This window comes from Vigna unguiculata, chromosome 2 (assembly GCF_004118075.2).
Source record: "Vigna unguiculata cultivar IT97K-499-35 chromosome 2, ASM411807v1, whole genome shotgun sequence".
Taxonomy (NCBI): domain Eukaryota; kingdom Viridiplantae; phylum Streptophyta; class Magnoliopsida; order Fabales; family Fabaceae; genus Vigna; species Vigna unguiculata.
In genome coordinates, this window is record NC_040280.1 from 28,136,084 (window position 1) to 28,162,306 (window position 26,223).

The window sequence follows — 26,223 nt, forward strand, 5'->3', positions numbered from 1 at the left end:
GATATAATTTTATACTACACGTTTTCAAAATTTGAACCGAAAATGATAGGTAGATGAAATCCAACCCAGTAATCTACCTCAATATACTCTGCCTACAGGCTTTATCGTTAAGGAGAAGTAATGGCTTAAAGCCAAAGGGTGAATTTTAATGCTAGAAATTAATTCCTTGTGTCACCCTAGTGGAAGAAAGTTCCTTTGCCACTTATTTTAGTTATTGCTGCGATTCCATTATGGTTAAATCTCACTATTTTAAGATGTAGCAACTTTAAAGAAAAGAAATGTAACGACCATGGACTATATCAGTTTATCTTCTGCTTCGTATAATAGTTTAACTCAGTTTCTTCTGTAAGAACCTATTGAACCCACGAGGCTGTTTGAGAAGCTTTAAAAGCGGTGGATGAGTTTTGAAGGTCACGACATAACAATACCACTATGTTTTGAATAATCAAAATACCTTATATTTGATTTGAACTAATCCAGATTTTGACCATGGGAGTAACAACCAAAGTATTTTTTTGTCACGTCAATGTTAGACCTTTATTTATCTTTTTCCATCGTTTTATTCATCATTTTTTTCTCCATCGTCTGGTCTCTTTCTTTCTGAAGTATATCAGGCTGTTCGAGAAAACATCTTTTTGGAGACAAGTCATATGTAGCTTTATGCTTCAGCTACCAAACGGAAAACAATTTATTTATTTAGGCTTATAATTAAGAGATAAATAATTACATGTTTCAAGGTAGTTCTGACAATATAACATCAAGTTCTCAAATTATAGTGGTATGTAATGTTTTTTTATTCATAAGTGAATTAAATTTTTCATATTAGTCATAAATTATTATATAATTAACCTGCCATCAACCTATTTTTTTTTATTGCTTGGAAAATGCAGTTGAATGGTCGAGCGTTTTCCACCAACTTGGTTCGTTTGCTAGCTGTTTATGTTTTTCCACCAACTTATATTCTTTTGATGAATAGCCCTTTTTCTTAATTCTTGTATATTTTTTAGTTAACAAGTGCATGGAGTTCAAGCATTTCATGGACTAGAGCTTTCCCTGGCACATACCTTGTTTTGTCACCGTATTCATTGAATCGAAGAAAATGTACATTACTTTCCTTCTTACAAAAGGGTCTTAGGAACCGTTAAGAATAATAGTTTTTTTTTTTTTTTTTTGTTAAGTTATAAAACAAACGAAGCACCATATATGCTACTGCTTTCATGTTTTACTGAATATTATAAATACTTTTAAATACATGTAAATTTAGAATAAAAGCGGATGAGTAAACAGTTATATAAAATTTTATCAACTGATATTCCAACATCATATTATAATTCAACACGTTACGAAACGTTCAAGATAAAGTGACTATTTTGATGAAGCCATATTGTGACTTCGATATCACAACTATTTTTGGCAAAAACTATAGGCAGAGCATCACATCAGCCATGATATATGACTAAACTTTACTGGGTACATGTAGCAGCTGGGAAGTCTCAAACATGTGTGAAATAGCTGAATATTTGATTACGAATGCATGAACGAACCTATAGAAACCATGCGAGTGTTTGAATCTCGAACCATAAAAAACTGTCCATCATTTTATATATTTAATTTTAATAAGCATTCTAATTTTAAAGTCTGAAGCTTCAATCAAACTTCATGAACATAGCAAGTTGAGTTTCAAAGAAACTAGCAAGCAACAAGGAAGTAGGTATCTTGCTTTCAAAGCTCTACTATTTGGATGCATCGATCAGTTCCGTCTTTGGGTGAAAGAAATGACAATAATATAAGTTTCCCTTGTAAAATTTTCGTTGTTCTTTAAACTTCCCCTTGCTTCAACATAACTCTCAAATCGCAATACATATCAACAACACTGGGATAAAAAAAGAACTAGTAAATCTTATATATGCGTGCTCCAAACTTGGCTTTTACACTTGTTAGCTCTTAATTAAAACTCTGCATCTTTTTGCAGGAAGTATTAACAGATAATAAATGCTGAATACAACACAATCCAAGGTTGTTGACAATTCATTTTACACTTGTCTAGCATGTCGGAAGGTCCTTTGGTGGGGGCACAACAGATTGATCTTGTCCTGGTCCATCTTCTACGAGGAACGCTGTTTTCAATCCCCAACCCGTGTGCAGCTCCAAATGACAATGCATGAACCAAACACCTACACAGCCATACATGGAAAATTAAACAACATGTCATCATATCACAAATAAGACAATCCTTATATTACTGAATGTTTAAGATTTTCTGAGTTTTCTAAGGTCGCAGATGCACTTCATCGTTTGGAAATTATTAAGTAGTCTCAGATCATCACTTGTTCACAGTCCTCACTAATCTTTATATGATAGCTAAATTTTCTAAGTTATGAATAAGATAATTTCTTGTAGAACATACATACCTGGATTATCAGCTCTGAAACGAATTGCGGTCCAACCACCGGTGGGAACCCCAACAGTGTTCCTCTCAATAGGATCTACCAAGTTATATTTAAGTGGGTCTTTTGCAAGATCGAAATTACCGATCCCAGTTCCAACAACAAAGAAGTTATAGCCATGAAGATGGAAAGGGTGCGACTCAACAGTGAGGAGGTTGGTGTCTTGCAAAACTAGCTCCACTGTAGAATTAAAAGGAACCTTGCTAATTCTTGTGCCCGTTAAAGTACCAAGATTAGCCGTTAATGGAGCACCCGTGTAGTTAAAAGTGGTTGCAGGCTTATCAGGAAAATCAGTTCTGTAAACCCCCTTGATATTGAAGTAGTGAGCTTGCAGAAGCGCGGTTCGGGGCATCACAAAAGAGACATTGTTTAAGGAAGCAAGAAGCCGCGTTCCATTGACGCAAGTGGGGCAAGAATTCTTGGCCAAACCGATGGTGTAAAAGAGGTTTCGATCAACTCGGAGTGGAACATTAGCAGGGTACTGAGGAGAGTTTAGGCTTCTTAGTTTCTTGTTGTAACTCAGAGCAAAACGCGTGTCGTTGGCAGCAGGAAGAGGAGGAAGCAAAGGGAGGACAGTGTTTGGAATGCCTTTGTATTGGAATATAGCTGTGGCGGATTTGTTGTCAACAGGGATGGGTGCATCCATAAAGGTCCTTGTAGCCATGAAATATCTTCCTGCAACTTGGTTGGCCCTGACAAGAACATTTGTGGTTTGACCAGGTGCAATGAGAATGGCTTGAGTGGTGAATGGTTTTGTGTAAACAGCGTCAACCTCCACCACTGTCATGTTGTGACCCGCAATGGCAAAGAAAAGCTCGTCATCCAGGGCAGCGTTGATGATTCTTAGTAGGTAAGTCTTCCCTTGTTCAACCTCCATTGCATATGTGTCTGAAACATAAACGAAAATTTTGTTTTTATCCATGTTTAGCCATGCGGTAGACTTTTCCTTTACATAATCACAAAGTTGCGCAAATTCTGCTTACGTTTCTCCGAGCAAGGAAAGAGTGGTCCTGGCTTTCCATTGATTGTATGTGCATCTGACATGTTTGGTGGCAAACCCATTTGGTTCCCTTGCGTTTCAACAGCTTCCACGTCATTGTGCCACCATTCTCCTGTTAACAAATTTGAAAAAAATCCATTGAAAAGCCAAAAAACACTATAGAAACCATAATTAGCATCTACAACGTAAAACCAAACATCATATGTATGATGTATTTCAGAAACTAACCTAGCAGAATTTCAAATTCTCTAGCTGGCTGTGGGAAAGGAAATGGGGTTCCTGGTTTTGGCATGATGACAATAGCACCATACACTGTGGCCCTCAACCAAAGAATATGAGCATGCCACCACAACGTTCCTCTTTGTTCTGTGACGTTGAAATCATAAGTGTAGCTGCTACCAGTTTGAATTGGACATTGTGTAATGTAAGCTGGTCCATCAGCCCAACCATTGCGATATTGTTTAATTCCATGCCTGTAGTATATAGCCAATAATCCACATAATGCTATAAGAATCCCACATTATGAGCAAACATAATATAATTAATGTCACTTTTGTGTCTGGAAAACACAAATTGGATTACCAGTGAATTGACATGTTATATTTTGCATGGTTGGTTACGTTGACTTGTACTCTATCTCCTTCTCTGACATAAATCGTTGGCCCTGGGAACCTCCCATTTACTGTTACAATGGGTTTTGCATGACAAAGTCTACTCACATTCTTTACTTGAATCTGTAGGGAGAATATAATTAACCAGCGTGATCAAATTCAAAAATTAATGATTAGCATGCTGATTATGACCATAAATGCATACACTATATATATAACTCACATCAAATTGGTATTTCTTTGTGGCTGCTTCTACTGTGAAGGAGAATAAGCCGAGAAATCCGAAAAGAATCATTAACAAAGATTTGTGACTGCTGAAGTCCATGCCAGCAGCCATTTTTTCTGCTCCTCTTAGACAAATTCAGTTTAGTATATGCCTATATATGATTCAGTGTTTGATGAGATAGTGGTGGTGAAGAAATGTGAACATATATAGTATTTATACAAATTGCTGCAAAGGTATAGGTTGGACTAATTAAGCAGTTTATTGAATAGAACTTGATTAGGTAACGAAATTGTTTTACATCAAGGCTTGCAAGCGATATGTTGACAAGGACTTCAACGTCTTTGGAATGCCTTAGAGGCTGAGATTCCTAAGCCAATAAAGATATTCACAAAGCACTATTCTTTTTCTTTTTTTAGTTTTTAATGACAGTGTGGACTGAAAGTGAGGATATGGGGACCAAACAAGCCTTACACATTGTGCTAATCTATTTCTTTAGAGAGAAGCAATGTGTTAAATGGTAGAATGTAACTGTAGGGAGGGATTGAGCAGAATTCACTTGTATTATCAGTAGTAATTAGTATTTTGAGTTAGTAAACAATCTAACTCGTTTTTATTTGTTAATAATAATTGACTTGGCTATTGTAGGATATTCAGCAAACAGAAATGGTTGCTTGCTTTAGAACATGCATTCTTTCTGTAAATCCTTCGTTGGTGGAGTTTCTATTACTTGGGACCAGACTAGATTGGCGTTGCAGATAAATAGCAGAACTTTTAAGATACTGCTACGTCATATCCAAGTTAAGAAATGTGAGCCTGTGTCACTGTGTGATTAACTAGTCATTAGTCATTGGTCATTCTTTCATAAGATAAGAGTACTAATAAACCAAAAATGCGTTGGGTTATATATATATATATATATATATATATATATATTTTATATATGATAGGATTATGATTATAGTCGTCGAGAGATTGTGATCGGCGTATATATGATATTGATCTTACACATATAAAATATTTGACACCATTTTTACACCAAAATCTTAAGACAATTTGTAATTAAATTATAATGTTCTTAAATAATAGTTTAAAGCTTGTTATTGTTGTGTGGGAATATAAACAAACAGGTAGGGGACAAAGTGTTGGGTTACTGGGACACAGTTGTGAAGAAAGATTACAGATAAGGGTTTTTCTTCCTTCACCCCAATCAAATTTCTTCTTGTATCCCTTTATACTTCTAGAAATTTTGATCCGGAACAGGAGTGGATAAGTGTATTCCGAAAAAAAATAAATCGAAATTGGTCTGGTTTGTTTCAGAAAGCAAAATCTGATTTGACAGAGGGTGCAGAGAGATATTTGGTGGGGTACAGAAACAAATGCCCATAAATAAAATGTGTAGCAACCCAATCCACGAACTTGGGTCCGACGCAACGTGAAACTGCCGGGTTTCAGTACGAAAGAAACCGAATACAAATATGTCCAAGCCGAAGCATCAAAAACACTAAAAGGAAATTATAGTATTCATTCATTCCTTTAAACTTTTATTCATTAATATCTCATTATCATGATCTTAAAATTACTCAAATTAATCTATACGTTATTGGAGTTTTATTGCTAGATCTTTATTTATTTTCCTTAAAGTAAAGGCTTAAATATCTTTTTTATTCTCATTTTTGTAGTGTTTGTTGTGGATGATCCTTATTTTGATATAATGTTTAAAATGGTCCTCATTTGGACCGAATATTTAAAATGATCCTCATTTACGCAATTCGTGTTTTATTTGGTCATTTTCTGTAATGTCGTTTAAATCAATAACAGAGTATTGTACAGGTGGCACGGTTTGTATTACGTTGTATTGGGGTGTGTTACGTATACTTTACAAATGGCTAATTAACGTTAATTTTTTCAATTTGAGGGACATTTTGCAATTAGGGCTTGAGTTGGATTGCAATCGCGCTCTTCATCGTTGGTGGCGATTTCTTCATCTTTCTTGAGCTCGGATTTGCAGAGGAAGCAGCTAATACTTGTCATATCATTGTTGGATTGCAGTCGTGCTCTTCATTTCAATTTTCCAGTTAATCATCACTAATGGGTTTAGGATTTTCTGGGTTGTGTTTGCTCGTGGGTTAAGGTTTTCGTAATTCTATGTTGGGGTTTGTTTGTGCTTGGATTGTTGTGATGTTTTGCATGGTTTCTAAATTAATGATGACTATTTTAAACATTCTATCAAATTGAGGATCATCCATAACAAATACTACCAAAATGAGGACGAAAAAGGTATTTAAGTCAAAATATAAAAAAAATGTATCCAAATTTAAATTTTCATTATAATCTCCTATCAAATGGCCAATTGAGATTAAATATTGAAAGAAAAAAATATGGGTATTTATAAAACTTAATACAAGATGAGAAAGGTGATTTCAATCCTTTTTACTCACAACTTTGAAAAATAAATACGTCAACTTTCATAAAAGAAAACATAATATTACCGGTAATTCAATACTAGTAATTTTTTTCTAGTGTCAAATATAAAAAAAGAAATCGTATTGAATCAAAGCATCGAATAATAATTAAATAAAAATGAAATAATTATAGAAAAAAATAATAAAAATAATTAAATGAATCTGAAATAACAAAATTAAAAATCATAATAAAAGTTAATATAATTTTTTTAAACTATCAAATCAAATAAAGTAAAATTGTTCTAACAATTTAATTTAAAACAATAAATATTAAATGTGAGGAGAGAAATGAGAAAATATACGTCCTCACCGTATATTACTAACCCATAGTAATTGAACTATTTCCACATAGAATAGATTCATTTCTGATCACTAATTCCATCACATTAGTTAATGAATTAATTTACTAAAATTTAATATCCTTTATAATATCTAAACTATTCATCTTTATGTTTATATTGAATGAGTTAGGCATAATATTTAATTCAATCATAATAACTAGAAGGAGTGCCAAGACATTTAAGAACATTTTAGTATAATATATTTTTGCAAGAAAATTATCAGATATACAGATATTAAAAAATAAATATATCTTTTAAAATATTATCAAAATATACTTTTTGATATTATGTTAATTTTTTGTTCATGAAAAGCCACTGAACAGAATCAAAGTAGTCTCTTCAATACATACAATCATCAAACTAAGTTTAAAAATTAATCACTCAGATTATAACAGCTGAAATTAATTTTCTCAACAGACATGTAAGGGCTTATGGAAGCAGGACAGGAGTGGATAACATTTGCTTCACAATAGAAAGACAAATATTAATGTGTAGGTATTAAAACACAATGCAGAAACTTCAACCAAAAATAATCAATTTTATCCCTTGTTTTTGTCTTTAAACTAATATATATATATATATATATATATATATATATATATATATATATATATAATAGAGTTGTCAAAACGGATAATTCGGTCAAATCCGTCTCGATCCATCACAGGTTGATCACTTAGTGAGTCAACCTAACTAGACTCACTTATTAGCGAGCCAAACAAATTCGAATTCAGTCCGGCCCAGCATGGGTTGGTGAGTTAAACGGGTTGGCTCACGTGTTCACTTAATTAAAAAAATACAATTTTTAATTTTTTTTCAGTCAAAAATAAATTATAATTCTAATTAAATTCTAAATAAACTTTAATACAATTCAAATACAAACCAAAATCACAACAATACATATTATCTATGTGTTGGCTAAAAAAAACAATCTAACATAAAATTATTCCATATTAAAATTTGTAAAAAAATTTAACCCAACCCAGCTCGAACTCGTGATGAGCCAGATTAACTCACGTGTTCCAACCTATTTTGATAATTTTATATATATATATATATATATATATATATATATATTAATTTTGATGTGTTAGATTTTAATACTTAACAAATACATGAATGCAAGTCTCATAATGTGATAATTGTTTTTTATGTGACAAATGACAAATTATACTCACCTTTTAGAATGTTGAGTCATATTCAAGATGGTTTGTTGTGTATGTTTGATTTCAATTGGAAACATCCGAAATCAATTTTCAAAATTAATTCATTTTAATAAGTTGTTTGGAAATATCCAAAATCAATTTTTAAAATTAATTAAAAATAAAATATTTACATCAAACTGAAACAACTCTTTCTAATTTTTCCATTAATCAAAATTATTTTTTTCTCCTCGAGTAAAATCATTTCTTCCAAAAACATTCTCAAACACACTATGTCAAAAAATAATTAATAAGTATCGGACGAAAAGATTATATCCATGAATTTCTTAAATACAAAAATTTGAGATAAAGACAATAACTAGAATATACAGTTAACATTTTTTTTATTATTAAGATTACTGAGAAAAGAAAAAAAAAAGACGATGCCAGCTATTTCATTCGAAGTACAATTTGAAACACTGAGTACTGAATTTGAGGAAGCCCCACCACTAGAACGAAGCTTCCATTTGAGCACCATGATTCATATTCAAGTGATGATAATTCATGAACACAGGCAAAGCCATCGTTTCAAAGAAAAATAAAATGTTGCAGAGGCCCACGGCCATGTTTGTTCACTGGAGCAATGGATAGAAGCTAAATGTTGAAGAAAGGACATTGAAAACGCAGCACGTGCAAGTGTGAGATGTGTTCTTCTGTTCCGTTTAACCATTAGCCCCACCCTCCTTCAACCTCTTCACGTCATATAAAAACCATTTTTTTTTATTTTTAAATTAAATTTATTATTAAGTTCAACACAAGTCATTAATGTATCAATTTTACATTATTTGGATATAATCTGAACAAGATTATTATAGAAAATCAAAATAATCTTTGACTAAATTTCTGTTTTTTTCATTTCTGATCCAACTAGATTAGTTTAAGTTTTTTTTTTTTTTTTTATCGGAAACTATATTAGTTTAAGGTAAACGTTTAAATTAAAACCCTTCCAAGTTGGGCTAATTAAAACATTACTCAATTGTGACGTGGCAATGTAGTTGCCATTAAGGAACGTGCGTTCCTTCAATGTCGTATTTAATACTCCCGCTCCTTTATTTGTCCCACTCTTCTTCCAATTTAGATTATGTGTAATTTCGTTTTTTTTTTTCAATTTAATTGTTTTTAACTAAATGAATTTGAATTTTATCAAATTTTACAAATTTATCGTTTTTTTTATTAAAACCTATGAATATTTATGATAAACTTGAGATGTACAAGTAAAATATTTAGTGAAACTTTAATAAAATTTAGAGAATTGAGTGATGTAAAATTAGGAATTGAGGAAGAAAATTCTGAACTTTTAATATTAAGCACAATTTCTCAACTAATGCTAATAAACCCTGTTTTACGTAATTCAAACTGTATACTCCGATATAATTAAACCTCACAAAATTCATTTTATTTCATGATTAATCGTGTTCAACACTATCCCCTCTCAATCGGCTCAACTCTCTCATTATTATTTATTTATTTGAAATATCTTATACCAAAAAAACATCATTAAAGCTTTCTTTGCATATTCTTATCTGTGAATGCAAGCCACTAATATCCAGCTGTATTTCGTACAGATAATAATTTAACGTAGCTGGGGCTAACACTGAATTCTCTGTTTTTTCATATTTATTCTTTTGTGTTTTCATAAACAAAAGAGTTGTTCGAAAATTTCAGTTTTTCATTTTTAATAATTTTAAAGGATTTTAAATTAAATTTGACGGTTGGTTTGAATTCTCTTAATTTTGAATTATTTGAAGAAATTTATTTTTGACACAGTATTGATATGACACTTTTTATATTTTAAACAGTTGAACCTTTGTATATCATTAATCGTCAGCACTAAAAAATTTCTTGACGCTAAAGTATAGTATATAACATCACATTTTTGACATTTTATCGTAACGTATGGATACAATCAACATAATGAATTTCGATGGAATATTGAAATTTGAAAACTAATTTCCTTTGTACCGTGTTTGAAAAGGAGAATTTTACCTTCATGAATATGAAACACTGATACATAAAAACGACTTTTCAGTTGATATTTATTTGATAATTGAGACAGCTTTTATGGGATACATTTCAAAACTAAATGTCAGCGCTTTTATCCCGTTATCGTTAAAATTATTTAACAGAAATATCATGATTTAATAAAATTGAAATTTAATAATTTAATTTTCTGTTAATATAATTTAGTTTTATATTCTTAATAACGGGTGTGCGATGACCTTCGTTGTTATTTGCACACAAAATTAGCAGAAACGTTGATTGGATGACCTAAAATCCAAGTTGTGATGAACGATTTGATCACCATTTTTGTGTTACGAGTAAGATGATGAACAAAAAGAAACAGATTGCCACGTGTCGCGGTGTAGAAAACAGGGAGTAGCGTGGGTGGAGCGCACTGGATTGCCCGAATAAACTACGCTTCGCTTTCTGCAACAACATTGCTAAAATAAGATTTAAGATAAAAGGGTGGTGGATCCGATTCATGTCACAGCATTCCGGTTCAGATTACCTTTTTCACGGCGGTGCTGGTGGCGGAGACTTGGCGCCGGAATATTCCTTCTTTACGCTTCCTCCTTCTTCCTGACCTAACCTAACCTTCTTCGCTTCAAAACCACTTCATCTCCTCACTCGTATCTCTCCTTTGCCTTCTCCGATTCGCTTCTTCTCCTCGCTTATCGATCTGTCTTCTACAACCTTTCTATAGACAAACCTCAATTTCTGAGCTGATTTGGTGCGATTCGACTTTCACTCGCTTCAATTTTTCAGGTTGTTTTTTTCTTTCTTCTTTTGCCCCTTATTTAGTGTTTAAAAAACCAAAAAATGTGCTTAGGCATTCTGCATTTCGGTTTGTCATCAGAATTTATAGATCGATGAGGACACGGTGTCTGCTATAAAGTCTTTGATTTTTTATACTTTTAGGAGGGAGAAGAAAAATTAGTTTATTCCTTAGTTTTGTTACTTTATGTATTAAACTTGTCAGGAGTTGGGGAAAGACTTGTTATTCGCGAGGTATGATTTGTTAATGTGTTTTGAGCTTGAATTGGATTAGTAATGGTTTCAAGAACCGTTGTTGTCGGTATCTTAGAAATAGAAAGAGGTGACTTTGTGATACATAGGAGTATTTTTTCACTGTGTAGAGTGGAGATTTATTTGGGTTTTAATTGGGTGGTTGCAGTTTTTTTGGCGGAAGGAAAATTGGTATGCTCTTGTGACAATGTCGTTGAAAAGCATAGTAAGAGAACTGAAGGAGATGAGAGATGGAATTGGTAGCATGTCAAAGCGAGGTGTGGAGAGCAGGCGTTGGAATGGTCGGACAAAGTCATATGTTGCTCCAGATATCACTCTAACTTCACTTGAACCCATTCAGCAAGGGCAGTGGGCGAATTTACCCCCTGAGTTGCTTCTGGACATAATAAGTAGGGTGGAAGAGAGCGAGACTACGTGGCCCGCACGTGCCGTTGTTGTTCATTGTGGTTCAGTTTGTAAATCTTGGAGAGATGTTACCAAAGAAATTGCGAAGACTCCTGAACAATGTGGAAGGATCACATTTCCTATTTCGTTGAAACAGGTGATAAATTCTTCTCCCTTGCGTTGCTCAATCAGTTCTTAATCTTTCCTTTTTCTCTGTTTCTTATCTTTCTCTTATGTGTATAAATAGCCCGGGCCTCGTGATTCTCCAATACAGTGCTTTATCAGGAGGAACAGAGAAACTTCTACATATCTATTGTACATTGGCCTGGTGCCATGTGAGTTTGTTACTTTGTTCATTGCTGATGTGTGCCATTTCTTTTTCCATACGAACAGGGATGCTATGTTTCTCATTTTAAGTTACTTATCAAAATTCTGAGTGAACAACTTTTAATATTGAACTGCAAGTTTCTTAAACTAAAATTCATGATTCATGTATTATTAAACTCATTTATTTATGCACAATGTTCAACATCGTCATCTTTGGAACTCTTCTCAAATGGATCACTTAGTATTCACCCACATATATTGTGAACCAGAATGTATTAGAGCTATTTGAAAAAGAGGAAAATCGGATAATTGGATTTACCAAAAGCCAAGCCAACTTTTGTTCTTGAACTGATAACTGATAAGTTGTGTTGTTTTTTATGTTAATTGTGCAGCGGAGAACGAGACTGATAAGTTGCTACTAGCTGCCAAAAAGGTAAGAAGGGCAACAGGAACAGACTTTATTGTGTCTTTGGTTGCAGATGATTTTTCTCGCTCCAGCAACACATATGTCGGAAAACTCAAGTAAGTTTTGGTTTGATAGAAACATGCCTTTATTATTTTTCATCTTGCTCCATACCATATCTTTGACATGACAATAAACTTTGACAGGTCTAATTTTTTGGGTACCAAGTTCACTGTTTATGACAGCCAACCGCCACAGGGAGCTGCAATTCAACAAGATAGTGGGTCTAGTAGGAGATTTCATTCTAAGCAGTCATCTCCTAAAGTTTCAGCATTTAACTATGTTGTTGGCACCATTGCCTACGAGTTGAATGTTCTCCGTGCAAGAGGGCCAAGGAGAATGCATTGTACCATGAACTCCATACCTATCTCAGCTATTCAGGAAGGGGGCACTGCTCCAACACCTACATCCTTCCCTCAAATCATTGACAGGCCCTTTTCTCCCTCACCAGCACTAAAAGGAAAAGGTTCAAGTACAGATTTAAATAATGTAAACCTCCCTAAGCTAGCAGTACCTGGTCAAGGGTCATCTGAGCCCATGGTACTAAAAAATAAGGCTCCTAGATGGCACGAGCAACTGCAATGCTGGTGCCTAAACTTCAAGGGTCGTGTCACAGTGGCTTCTGTTAAAAACTTTCAACTTGTGGCCGCTGTTGATCCATCTCATAATGTTTCTGCTGCAGAACAAGAAAAAGTAATCTTGCAGTTTGGAAAGATTGGAAAAGACATATTTACCATGGATTACCGTTATCCGCTCTCTGCCTTCCAAGCCTTTGCCATATGTCTGAGCAGCTTTGACACGAAACCAGCCTGTGAATGAAATCAATGGCACTGGTTCATCTGCTGGAGCAGCTTTCATACCAAACCAGCCTGTGAATGAAACCAATGACACTGGATCGTCTGCTGATTTGTATCATACATGTAATATGCAAGGCACAGTTCCCTCAGGCTTGGTGGGGCATGCAACTGAGGTCTTGGCTGTGCAGTCTTTAATATTTCCCATTGTGTTGTTAGTTCATTCTGGAATTTAACTTTGTGCTGTTTCATAGCCCTGCAATTAAAAGCAAGCTTAGTGAATCTTCACTTTTATAATATAAAGTCGCATTTTATTTCTCACAAGTAAATTTGCTTTTTCTTTTCCAATAGTTGTATGTAGTTCCGAACTGTAATTTTCCTTCAATGGTCTTTAGTTATACAGATGACTTTATATACACGCGTTTGGCTTGAGCTAAAAATATTTTTTACTTTATCAACCGGTGTGTTCCTGGTAGTTATAGCTAATAAATTGAATCCGATGCTTGATACAAAAATAATTTTAGGACGCCATTTTTGAATGAGTTTATGAATAATAATACTTGGCAAGAGTAAACCCACCTGAACCAGAAAAACATAATTATACACTTGGTTGGCTGGAGCTTAGACCATGCCTTGGGAAGCCAATTTTTTATTATTAGTTTACTAAATTTATAAATGTTTCATTATGAAATGTTACTTGGGTTTTTCTTATTAAGAAAATGTTTCTTTTTAATTTCATTAACATGTCAAAATTTGAAACGAGTCCTTGAAAATGAGATTAGTAGAATAATTTTGAATTTTGATATATTTAGAAACTAATCAGGAAGAACTATATATTTTTAAAGACCAAAAGATATTTCGTCCAATATTAAAAAATGAATTTATTTGTCTGCATGTTAAAATTGTTATTTTTTTAATATATATATATATATATATATATATATATATAAGTCAATACGAATTAGAGGAATTAACTAAGCGTGATTTAGGAATAGTGGACAGATGTACTCAAGAGTCTATTTTCAAGATTTGAACAGCCCAAGCCAACAATTGACCATTGTGCAAAGATAGTCTTAAATGAAATAATGAATAAAATAGTAATACAAAGGATAATAATATTTTGATTTTTTTTTTAATCTACCATTTTGATAATCACCTTTTAGATAATCACATCATTAGAAAAAGACCAAAATAAATAATTAAAAAAATTGATTAAAAATTAGTCAAAAAAAAATGACTCAAAATATTATTTTCTCCACGTAAAATTGGTTGCAAAAGAAGGTAAAGAGTTGGAAGCTACCCTCCTTTGTCACCAAGACCATACAATTAAACAGAAAGTGTTTAATATATGCAAACACCTTCATTGCAATAATATCTATTTTACAGCAGTATCCAAAGTACTGAAGTGTTTAATAATAATATATACATATATATACAATAAGAATAGACAAGAAATGTGTAATTGGTCTACCTAGTATATTGACATTAAGGGAAAGAGAAATCAGAAAACTGTCTACTGTCGTAACAATTCACATGTCCTGAATTGGAATGTCAATACTGAAAGGAATATATCATCATCAAAAACACAACTGTACATCATCTTACTACCTGTTGTTACAGTGCAAAATTAAGTAGCAGATGCTTTGCGAATGAATCTTCAAAGCTAAAAATTCCGCAAGTGCTAGAAATTCATTGTATTCTTTTGGATTTTGATCCATGTGAACTGGACTTTGAGAATGGTGATAGTTTCTTCAGAAACGTGGATTTCTTCGGTGGTCTATTTTCTTCAGGTGGGTGAGTCTTAGAATCTCCACAAGAGTTGCTGATATTTGGCTCAGAGCAACCTTTATTGTCACCAATCTTGACATCATCCAAAAGATGGATCAATTCCAATGCACTTTTCTTTCCCTTGTCGTTTCCATTCTGGGAGATCAGGCAAAGAGAAATTATGATATTGTCATGCTCACTCATTACTAACTTCAAGTAATCCACATGAGAGCATAGAGAGACTAGAACTGCCAGTGCATGTTCTTGTTCTTCATTATTGCCGGTATTAAGTATTTCAGTAACCGAACTTACGCACCCCTTTGTTTCAGCAACAGAAATCCTACCCTCTTCAGTATCACAAAGATTTTTCAGTATACGTATGCAGTATCTCAAAAGGTTTCTGTCACTGAAAAATGGCAGCAATTTTGGGATGCACTTGAGCGATAGCATGCGGGAACAGACTTCACCAATGAAAGACAAATTGTACATTATTCTAATAGCTTGCTGTTGGAAACCTTTGTTTTCGGAATCAAGAATGTTTAAAATAGAATTGAGAGCACTGGATGCTGCAATTTTAGGTGCATTATACCAACATCCTGACAGTTCTTCCAGTATGGCAAGAATTTCTTCTGTCGCTTCTGAATCAAGAAAACTTGCCAACATAATGAACGTCTCTTCATTCAAATTAGTATTACCATTTCTGCAACAAATGATATGCAAATAACAAAAAAGTCATTCTACTATCAAAAGGCAAGTGCAAAGATAAAAAGATCAAACAATTTTAAGTCTGGAAGAAGATTACAAGAAAAAAAGAGAATAAAATATGATTTATATTCCTTGAAAATTTTAAAACTTTCTCATGATTTCATTTTTGAAGGATAGTAAACATGTTTCAACAAATGAACTGTGCTTTGAAGGATAAATATGAATTAATTTAGATCAAACTTAGCCGAAAAATGACATGAGGAAATATAATAAGCAAAGCACAATAGTTAGCAATATAGAAATAATAAAATTAAGAAAGGGGAAAAGAAATCATGCCTGCAGTTGTTCACAAACTCCAACAGAAGCTGAGTTCCAGCTTTCAATGCTTGAAAATCACGCAGATCATATGCATTGTTGAGAAATCTGAGGAGTGGTTCAACGAAATTCTCTGCAGATACAGAAACAAAAGCTTGGCTATTGCTTTTCAAGTGATCTTTGAGGTCTTGAATGACCTTGCATTGAGAATCCCATTGAAGATTACCGAGTTGAGGCAAGAGCATCAAATCAGTATCATGTATCTCTGTATGAACTTGATGTCTTTCAGAATTGTCACTGTTCCTGATCAGCATAGAGCCACGAGTGGCCCTACCATGCGAGGCATCTGAACTAAAACTAGCATCAAGTGACCCAATTGACATGTTACTAAGATCCACTGGCGGGTTGAAATCATTGAAATAACTTCCTATACTATTAATGGAAGTGCTTGAAGCTTCCCAAGTGGAAATATCTTCTGCATGCCTACTAGGATCTGGAATGGAGACTCCATTTTCTCTGCACCACTTTGATATTAAGTCCTTCATGACCACATTTGGAGTTAAAGCCGTATGGATTAGTGCCTTTCTGGTTTTGGGGCATATATCATTACCCCCATCAAACCACTTTTTTATCCACATCCTTTCATATGTTACTCCTGATTCAATGATAACAGGATCATACATCAACCTTGAGGATATTGGGCATTTATATTCCTCAGGGAGGTCAACTCCACCTAACTCACTGCTGTGAGTTATATACTGATCATAGTTTAAGCTTTGGTCTGATTCCACATGATGGCTTCGTAGAGAATGGCGAGAGTTATCAGTTTCAACATGTTCTTCGGGAGAATAGACCCTCTCCTCATGTTCTTCCACCAGGAGCTTTGCATGCTTTTTCAGTAGATGCAGAAGATATCTCAGTATCTCTTTCTTTGTCAGGTCATGCGGTCCAAGTTTATCCAACAACTTCCTAATAGATCGTTGCTCTGTTACGATGGCTTTCGGGGATGTTATTTTCAGCCGCGATGCTACAGACTGGAGAGCATTAACTTCAGAATCTTCGACTGAATCTGAAGTTGAAGTGAGCAACTCCTCTTTCACAACCCTCCCAGCCTCTTCTTCATCGGGGTCCAGAACAAATCTCGTACACTCAAGATCATGAATTATTCTAGAAACCTGAAAGTTATATTTCATTGTCAACTATATTATTGGAATGAAGTTCCATTTGGGTAGGCTTAAAAAGAAAAATCAGACGAATCTAGTTAATATGCCTGATTGTAATAAACAAATGAGTTTAATGATCCGGTTAAAAGAATCGTAGTAATCCAATAGCATTACAAAGAAAAATTAATAGAGAATACAAGTTTACGGACCTTCACAGCCAACATAACAGGAACCATGTTCTGAATTTGGATTAAGCTTTTCTCCAATAATCGTGTTGTCTTTAGGCATCTTGAGAGTACTGTATCCCCTGTCATAACCTGAAAGTAATATTGAAATTGTTTACTTGAAGGGATCATTTAGGTTAGTAGTATGAAATTGAGTATGCTTTCAAGAAGAAATGGCGTGTGGTAAAGATGAAGAACTACACACCAGGTAGAGTTTGCTGCATTCAGAGCAATGCTGCATAAGTACTCTGGCTTTTTCAATTGTGTTGTTCAGCAAACACAGAGACTCTATTCCTGATGAGAATCCTGGCCGTGCCGCCTCTATGTCTGGAACTATTCTTGAGATTCTATCCACTAATTTTGCAAGTTCTGTGCACATTTTACCATGCACCTGTTAACATAAATTCCATTAATAGATTGGTTAGTTCTAATATCACAGTGCAGTTGAAGAAGGCAACGTCATATCCTGTTGAAGAAAACTGGATAGTAGAAAGTACCACTAACTTCATAGATGACTTTTCTATTTTCCAAGAAAAATCAATATAAGGAGAAGCTCTGGAAAACATTCACAATAAACATAACAGCGAAATTCAATTATAGTCATGTACCTTAAAGGAGCGGGGATTTAGTAAGGCCTCCCCTTCACCAATATCCATTCTCATTAGGAGAGTGTCCTAGACCTGCACATTAAACAAAATTATTCATATTGTTTGAAATAATACTAATACAGTAATATCTAAATGAAACCATATTTACTAGAACTGAAAACATATTTGCATCTAAACTAAAATGCTACAAATACTTTTTTTCCTTTATTTATCTTTTTGCTATTTTACTAACCTATACTGTAAATACATGATTTTTGTTGTAATTCTTTAAATAATGTAGAGATTTTATATTTTGTCTTTTGATTGAGATCAAAAGAGTTGTGATAAATATAAACTTCGACGTGAAATTTGGTTCTATTCACCCTATCAGAGACACATGGCTTCTTGGACTCATATGGATTGTCCCGATGCAAACTGAGATATAGTGAGTTGGGAAAAAATTATATTCAATTCGAATTTTTAAACCTAGATTGGTATACGGTTAAAAAATCAATATTTAATTCAGACTAAAGTTAAAAAGGAAATCCCAGAACACTGTAAGAAACAATAATTCACGTAGAGTTAAGATGATGAGTAAGAAGCAACTTACAAGAACTGTAACAGAAGCAATTCTTTATAATCTCCCTTTATCCGCACCAAAATTCAGATTAATTACTACAGAATTCAAATACTGGTTTCGTTCTCAACGCAGAAAACTCAACAGGGGTATGAATTTAACATGAAGCAGTGTCTTCGGAGGCAGCTCTAAAGTGAACAAAGGAACAGTTGAATGGAATCATAATCTATTCTGGGAACAACGGTTGACCCTCTCTAGAGAGAGAGAGAGACATACGATGAACTGAATTGATTAAACAACAAAATCTGATACTTAACCAGAAATATTAATCAGAAACAGAAAGCAATAAAAAGGAGAAGATGATATTGTTCGGTGAAAGCAAAGCAAAGGAAGCGTGGATTCGAAAAGGTTGACGAATCATATAACTACTACCCATGAAAGCAAAAACAACAAAAGTCTCCTCTTTAGGATGAGTAGTATCTGGTAATGAGTTATTGTGCAGAGAGTTACGAGGAAGGAGTGAGAGAGAGAGAGAAAAGAGCAAGAACAAGAGGAAGAGAGACCCGTCAACGTGATTATAGTTCTCGAATAACAGCATGACCAAGTCAACTAAACCCAACAATTTCTCTCCCTTTCTCTATTACCCAGCAGTGGGAATGGAATTTTCGATTCTTTCACTTCTACTCTCAAATTATGATCTCACTTCACGTAAAATATTAAACAAGGAACAAACTAATTCATTACAAATATCTAACAATTATTATATATATATATATATGACGTATTATATGTGCACATAGTCTTTTTTTATTTTATTTTAGGATCTCTTACCATAAAATTATAAAATAAAATCAGTTAATTTTTTTTTAAATTGAATTAAGTCGTCATGATGGAGAACAATATTAAAGATGAAGTCATCATTCACTCGATCGATTTCTCTTTTTATTTTTTAAAAGGTAATGTCATCTTTAGAGATGATGATTTATTTTAATTGAAAGGTGAAGTAATCCTTTATTATCACCACTTCACTTTTCACACTTTTCAGGTTTTTTATTTTCCTTTTTTCAAAATTTTAGTTTTTACTGTTTTTTTTCAAAATGATATTGTCTTTAAAAAAAAAGAAATTTATGAAAGAATGATTTCATCTATAATATTATCTCTATCCTAATGATTTAACTTTGATAAAAAAAAATTAATGAACTCCTATTTATAAAATTCACTTCAAAGGGAACCTAAAATAAAAACTCCAAAAAAAAAACCGCACATTTAATACAAACAAGTCAAATAGTAATATGTTTCATTCATAAAAGATCACAGTTTAGAAATTAGGAATTTATTTATTGTGCTACATAAATATATATATATATATATATATATATATATATATATATATATTATGTAATTTATAATAGTTTGTTGATGAGAAAATAAATGATGATGATTGTGGGAAAGTGTGTGATGGAAGAAAGAGGTGGTGGTGGCTATGAATGACGTGTATGTGTTGACTGAGACAAAAAGCTGATGTTTCAACCGCAGACTCCGTTGAATTGAATGCTGCAATGCAATACCCATTATTAAATTAATTATATACAATGCAATTAATACAAGTCAGTAATATTTTATAAGTCAAAACCCCAATTCTTAGTGCTGCTACTACCAACGTCTTCCCAAGTTTCTTTCACCCCCTTTTACTTAGACCTGGTATTTATTTATTTATTTATTTACAAAAGAAAAATATTATATACATTTTCATTCATTTTACAAAATGTAAAAATACCCTCTTAAAAACCAAAGTTCATTACGAGAACAGGTCAAATATTACCTATTAAAGATAAGGGGCAAACGATTCTCCCATCCTTGAATTCAAATTATTGTCTAATATGAAAAAAATCATGGAAGTTTTCAACGATATAGTCGGTGACAGTTTTTAACGATAGTGTAACTGTCAATTAATTGATCTAATTTACCTACATCTTTTAATATTTACTATCAAACGAGACAATATCAGGACAAGGGAAACATAGTAATTAATAAAGAATTTGTGATCATGCAAAAAATTTGTTTCTATTTTTTTTTGTTATTTTAGTGATGATACGTTAAGCATAGGAATGACAACTAAATTGTTTTATATGAATATTGTCCAAATTTGCTAAAAAATGAAAACTATTAAATGGATATAAATGTTATATATAACTAATATTCAATTTGTTAAATTTAATATAAGAACAAGATAAATATGTATATTTATCTTGTTCTCTTGTTTTAAATTATTCAATACATGTAGTTTATAAGGTGATTTAAAAAATTCTATTGTCAAACCAATCTTATATCTCTCGGTGTTTGAGGAGGAATTGAAACATTAATTTTTTACATTTTTTTTAATTTTACTACTAAGTCAATCTTATAATTATTATTATGATTAATTAGTTAAAAAAATCTTTCATTATTACATGTCTCTATTGTGTTATTGTTTTGTGTGTTTCACATGAAAGCCCACTTGTTAACTTTAGTAATGATAATAATTGGAGTAGAAGGAAGGAAAATGATAGGAAAGTGAGAGCATTACTTGTGTGGATTTGTTTGAGTTTATTTAAGTTACCCTCTTTTGTTGGCATTATTACTCTCCATTGATTTGTTGGTTGGTGACACCAAATATGAAAGACTACGGAAAAAGAATATGTTTTTTTTAAATGACTCGTGAGCCCCACCCTACCTATCACGTTATTTAATTATGCTAAATTTCATTTTTGTTGAAAAAAATATTAATTTAATTCGTCATCTTTTGTCTTGTTAACACACTCACTATGTAAAGAAACATATTTCGAAAATTATGAAAAATCATTTTTGATAGAAAGAAACGTAGAAGATTATGATATTTAGCTTCGCGTGGTTGATACTGGGAGAGAGAAAACAGACGTTTGATGAAAAAAATGTATTGAAAAATGGATAATTGATTATGTTGTAAGTATAATAAAGTATGTTTTTAAAAATATATATTTGTAAGTGTGTTTTTTTATATTTAATTAATTATTGAACACTTATAGTTAATAGTGAGTTTATTATTATTATAAAAAAATAAAAAGAGAATAGTGAGAAAATTATTAATAAAAAGTAAATTTTTTATTTTATTTTGTTGCTCGTAAACGGGATAAAAAAAACCATTTTTTCACTTTTATTTTATTTTATTTATTGCTGACATCACTACCAAAGCAGTGTTAAAGATGTCTGATATTTCTTTGTGGGCCAATACATAAATACTATTTACAAATAAGACTTTGTATACACGTGACTTGTTGTATGGTTTAATTAAAAATAGCATTCACCACTATTATCCATTTAATACAAGGAACTTCAATTCTCAATTAATAGATTAATAATATAAGTTTTACTTTTATCATAAATTTAACTATTTTCAACTGTTTTTATTAAAATTGGTTTTGTATTAAAAAAAGGTAGTTACTGATGAAATTTTTTAATAAATTACTTGATCATGGAAAAAGAACTTTGTTGACATTATTTAATACAAAATGTTAATTACAATAGTCGAGTTGATGGTAGTCAAGTATTTGGCTAGCCGGTAAAGTTTCGGTATCAATAAAAAGAAAAATGATATTTTAACTCACTTTTTTTGACTCACTTTTAATTAATTACTTCAATCACCATTAAATAATCTTTTTTTATTCTTTTTAGTGATGTGATGTAATGATCTAATGGTGATTAAAGTGATGGGTTAAAAGTGGGTCAAAAAAAGTTAGTTAAAGTATCATTATCCCAATAAAAATTATAATATACTAGAGTAAACACAAGCACGATAACATATGTGTGTACACATTTTTTTAATATGCATGATATTATATTAGTAGTTGATGATATTGATGTATGAAAAAATAAAGTGAAATGTATGGAGAAAATATGAAAAAAATAAGTATTGATGAATAGGAGAAAAAAAGAAGAAAGAGATAAATAAATAGTTTTATAAAAACTTATAAAAGTAACAGTTAATTTTTAAAAATTTAACAAATAATTATATTGTAAAGGGTAAAGTTGAAATTATGAAAAGTTCACACAAAAGAGAGAATCTCTTTATATATAAATATAGATTATCTGGATTTTAATTCAAGATGATTGAAAATGAAAATTTTTATTTCTTTTAGCAGGGTAAAATATAATTAAAATATTTTTTACAAAAGAAATTATTTTTTAATTCTTTTATTCATACAATAAAAGTCAATGCATAAAAAGAAAATATGAAAAGAAAAAATTAGATCGTAAAGAAAAATAATAAAACGTAAAATTTGGAACAAAGGACATTAATAATTTTGTTGTCAAATATATTTTGAACCACAAATTTGAGTTTAGATTCTCTACTAAAACTTTTTTATACAAGTATAATAAAGGCACAACAAAAAATTTGAATAAAGAATCCAAATTTCATATATATTATATAAAATGAGTACTATTAAACTCTCATTATTGTTCTCATGATAATTTTAAAAACCTTCAAAACAAATATAATTTTAAAATTTTCAAATATTCTTTTATAAATATATTAGATATTTATCTACTAAATAGATGAATTAGATTACATTTTATGGAATTCTTAACTTTTATATCAATTTTTTCATCTTTATATTCTCTCTATATATATATATTAGTGAGGTAAAAATTATACGGTTGTACTGTTTGTTTAAAACAGGTAATAGGAAAATAATCTTTTTATTATTAATTTTTGACAACTTTCTCTTATAATTTATTAACTTTTTATTTTTTTAAATATTTCAAAACTATTAAAAAATGACATATTGTAAAAAAATGATTAAAATTGAATAGATAAAATATCATTATTTGCATGAATAAGATGGTTTTGGAAAGTTTGTTACTGACACACCAGATTCCGTGCAGAAGTTTTGACCATCACTTCATATGCCACTAGAAGAGGCTCAGAGAACGCAACATATCAATTTATGTGTGAAAGCTACCAAGCTAAAATCCGAAGGAAAAATCACGTTTCTGAAAAATTGCCTTCTTCTCACTTGTGTTCATCATTGCTCAAATTTTTTATGACACCTTTACTTTAATATTCAAAAAGCTTTTAGATACACCTTATATTTGTTATTTTATTATTTAATTTCCTCTTTTATAAATACAAAAAGTTATTTTTTTAATGATTAAAATACCTCTAAAAATAAATTATCAAGTGGTCCATATACAGTGTTAAAAATCATTTTTCTTTATCTTTGTCAACTCTATTAGTAGGAATATAAATATGCTATTTTCTATTGCTGAAATTTACTAAAATTACATTTGTTGGGAGTATAATTTTTAGATAATGATATTTTGAAAAAAAAAATTATCCAATTTTAACCTATTATTTTAATATTTTTAAATTATTACATCGCATCATTAAAAAAAATTAAAATAAATAATTGAATGGTAATTAAAATGATAAATTAAAAGTGAATAAAAAAATGAGTCAAAATATCATTATTTATCATTAGATCCTCTCATAATTTTATAAATTTTAATCAATAAAAAATGTGTTTTTTTATTTCTACTTGACAGCGGAGGTGATTAAACATTGTGCTAATTAAGATGGATGACCAAAAAATAGTTCAACATGTGCTAATTTAAACATCACTCTTTTGTGTGGTGCAAAAAAAGTTCTAAAATTATAGATAAAAATTATATTTAGTATAGTTTCTTAAATTGTATTTTATATTTTTTTTGCCAACTTAAACTTCACTCACACCCAAGTCACACGATGTGCAATTTTGAGTGTTGCAAGAGTGACGTAGTTTGATTGCAACAGTGTAATACCCAACTCATATTAAAATTATATTTAAATACGGCTTTGGTTACTTAAACTTGAGTTTGTTTAAAATTTAAATTAATTTTCGGTCTCATAATTTAAAAACAATTGTCAAAATAAATAAGAAATATAAATATACAATTGAGTATATAATTATAAGTTATTGTTTGTCAAAATTATATTTGAATATGACTTTAGTTACTTAAAATTGAGTTTGTTTTAAAAACTAAAATCAATTTTAGGTCTCTTAATTTAAAAGAAATTGTCAAAATAAATAAGACAAATATGTGATTAAGTATATGGTTATAAGATATTCTTGAGAGATGAATTTTAAATTTAATTAAACCTTATAAAATCGGTTTATAAGATAAAATTTACAATTATAAAATAAAAATAAATTGTGATATATATATATATATATATATATATATATATATATTTTACAAGGAGGTGATACTAACTATTTAACAAGGTTTCTATATACACTGTTTTTTATTTTTGGTCACGTTCTAACTTAAATGTATAAAATTGTTATCTATACATAGAAATTGGCACAATTATATAATTGTGATTTAAAAATTACTAAACGTCACATTTTATCAACTTAAGATTTAGGCAACATTTTGTAAATGTTGCTTTCAGAAAATGTAAGCTAAACAATAAAATGGTAGTTTCTTCTATGTGCTATTTCTCTCTCGATTACACTTTACACTATGAATCTACTTTACATTTAAAGATTAGACTACGTCTCAACAAATAACTAAAATGTTATCATTTTATTTTAAGTTTCGTGCAAGTAAACATTGATATTTATAGACAACTATTATTAAAATGTGAATAATTTATACCACATTTGTAGTAAACATTGATACTTATAGACAACTATATTAAAATGTGAATAATTTATACCACATTTGTTAAATTATGGATAATTTAACTTTAAATACTTCATAACGTGACTTAATAATAATTAAATTGTTGTATGGTGAATCAATTGTCCCGTAATGGAGGTTAAATAAACTGAGTCATAATCGAATCGTTGCATTTTTACGACTTTGAAGGATTGCACCCTAACTATTATTTATAACTTTAGTGATAAACGCTCAATCCAACAATTAACATCACAACCAGGATCACATGTTCAATTGACAATGAAATAATTATTTATAAGGGAGATTGAAAAAAACATATGTCTAGCCTCTAAGCTTAAGATAACCTTAATCACTTATTAGCAAACTAAAAATATTCAAACCTAGCCTAGCCCATCACGAGTTGGTGGGTTAAACAAATTGGCTCACTAACTCACTTAATTAAAAAAATACAACTTTTATTTCTTCAGTCTCAAAAAACTAAATTATAATTGTGATTAAAATCTAAATACACTTCAATACAATCCAAAATAATGTTTAACCTCAAATACAAACCAAAATCACAATTATTACGTTTGCATTTGTCAACCCAATATGTTGACTAAAAAAAACAGCTCAACTCAACCCAACTATAAAAAAAGTGGTTGGGTTGGTGAGTCAATCTGGCTCACCACGGGTTCAATCCAGGTAGTCTGAATTCTTAGTGGACGAAGCCAAAATTAATCCGTACTAAAATTTGTAAAAAAATTTCAATCCAACCCAACTCGAACCCATGATAAGTCAGGTTGGTCCACAGGTTTTGACCCACTTTGACGGCTCTACTTGAGAGCTTGAGACTCTATGTTAGGACTCATGTCCGATCATACCTTCCAATCCCATCTTATTCATGTGGTATTAATGTGCAATTAGTTAAACAATCATGA

At 31.3% G+C, this 26,223-nt stretch overlaps 3 protein-coding genes across 3 annotated transcripts; 1 reads left to right on the forward strand and 2 right to left on the reverse strand.

Annotated features, from left to right (window-relative positions):
• Positions 1–1,880: 1,880 nt before the first annotated feature.
• On the reverse strand, positions 1,881–4,475 carry LOC114172153 (laccase-11-like). Its single transcript, XM_028056801.1, has 6 exons — positions 4,282–4,475; positions 4,030–4,181; positions 3,676–3,920; positions 3,431–3,559; positions 2,412–3,335; positions 1,881–2,174 (listed from the first exon to the last, which is right to left on the reverse strand). The coding sequence occupies exons 1-6, from the start codon at positions 4,393–4,395 to the stop codon at positions 2,044–2,046; spliced, it is 1,695 nt and encodes a 564-aa protein (XP_027912602.1). The 5' UTR covers positions 4,396–4,475; the 3' UTR covers positions 1,881–2,043.
• A 6,083-nt stretch (positions 4,476–10,558) lies between these two features.
• On the forward strand, positions 10,559–13,613 carry LOC114173745 (tubby-like F-box protein 5). Its single transcript, XM_028058327.1, has 5 exons — positions 10,559–11,055; positions 11,465–11,857; positions 11,948–12,035; positions 12,420–12,549; positions 12,637–13,613. The coding sequence occupies exons 2-5, from the start codon at positions 11,504–11,506 to the stop codon at positions 13,307–13,309; spliced, it is 1,245 nt and encodes a 414-aa protein (XP_027914128.1). The 5' UTR covers positions 10,559–11,055; positions 11,465–11,503; the 3' UTR covers positions 13,310–13,613.
• A 1,062-nt stretch (positions 13,614–14,675) lies between these two features.
• LOC114173730 (U-box domain-containing protein 5-like) lies at positions 14,676–19,296 on the reverse strand. Its single transcript, XM_028058300.1, has 6 exons — positions 18,656–19,296; positions 18,067–18,138; positions 17,664–17,849; positions 17,444–17,551; positions 16,093–17,246; positions 14,676–15,751 (listed from the first exon to the last, which is right to left on the reverse strand). Exons 2-6 carry the CDS (start codon positions 18,118–18,120, stop codon positions 14,974–14,976), a joined length of 2,280 nt encoding a protein of 759 aa, XP_027914101.1. The 5' UTR covers positions 18,121–18,138; positions 18,656–19,296; the 3' UTR covers positions 14,676–14,973.
• Positions 19,297–26,223: the final 6,927 nt, after the last annotated feature.

Bases quoted from the DNA above. Each gene is read 5' to 3' on its own strand.
- LOC114173745 (XM_028058327.1), top strand. From the start codon at position 11,504: ATGTCGTTGAAAAGCATAGTAAGAGAACTGAAGGAGATGAGAGATGGA. The intron at 12,036-12,419 runs GTGAGTTTGTTA...TTAATTGTGCAG, and splicing joins GTACATTGGCCTGGTGCCAT to CGGAGAACGAGACTGATAAG. The intron at 12,550-12,636 runs GTAAGTTTTGGT...AAACTTTGACAG, and splicing joins ACATATGTCGGAAAACTCAA to GTCTAATTTTTTGGGTACCA.
- LOC114173730 (XM_028058300.1), bottom strand. From the start codon at position 18,120: ATGAGAATGGATATTGGTGAAGGGGAGGCCTTACTAAATCCCCGCTCC. The intron at 17,552-17,663 runs GTGTGTAGTTCT...TATTACTTTCAG, and splicing joins AATGCAGCAAACTCTACCTG to GTTATGACAGGGGATACAGT. The intron at 15,752-16,092 runs GCATGATTTCTT...CATTTGTTGCAG, and splicing joins GAGTTTGTGAACAACTGCAG to AAATGGTAATACTAATTTGA.
- LOC114172153 (XM_028056801.1), bottom strand. From the start codon at position 4,395: ATGGCTGCTGGCATGGACTTCAGCAGTCACAAATCTTTGTTAATGATT. The intron at 3,921-4,029 runs GTAATCCAATTT...TATATACTACAG, and splicing joins TATAACATGTCAATTCACTG to GCATGGAATTAAACAATATC. The intron at 2,175-2,411 runs GTATGTATGTTC...ATGGCTGTGTAG, and splicing joins TTTCAGAGCTGATAATCCAG to GTGTTTGGTTCATGCATTGT.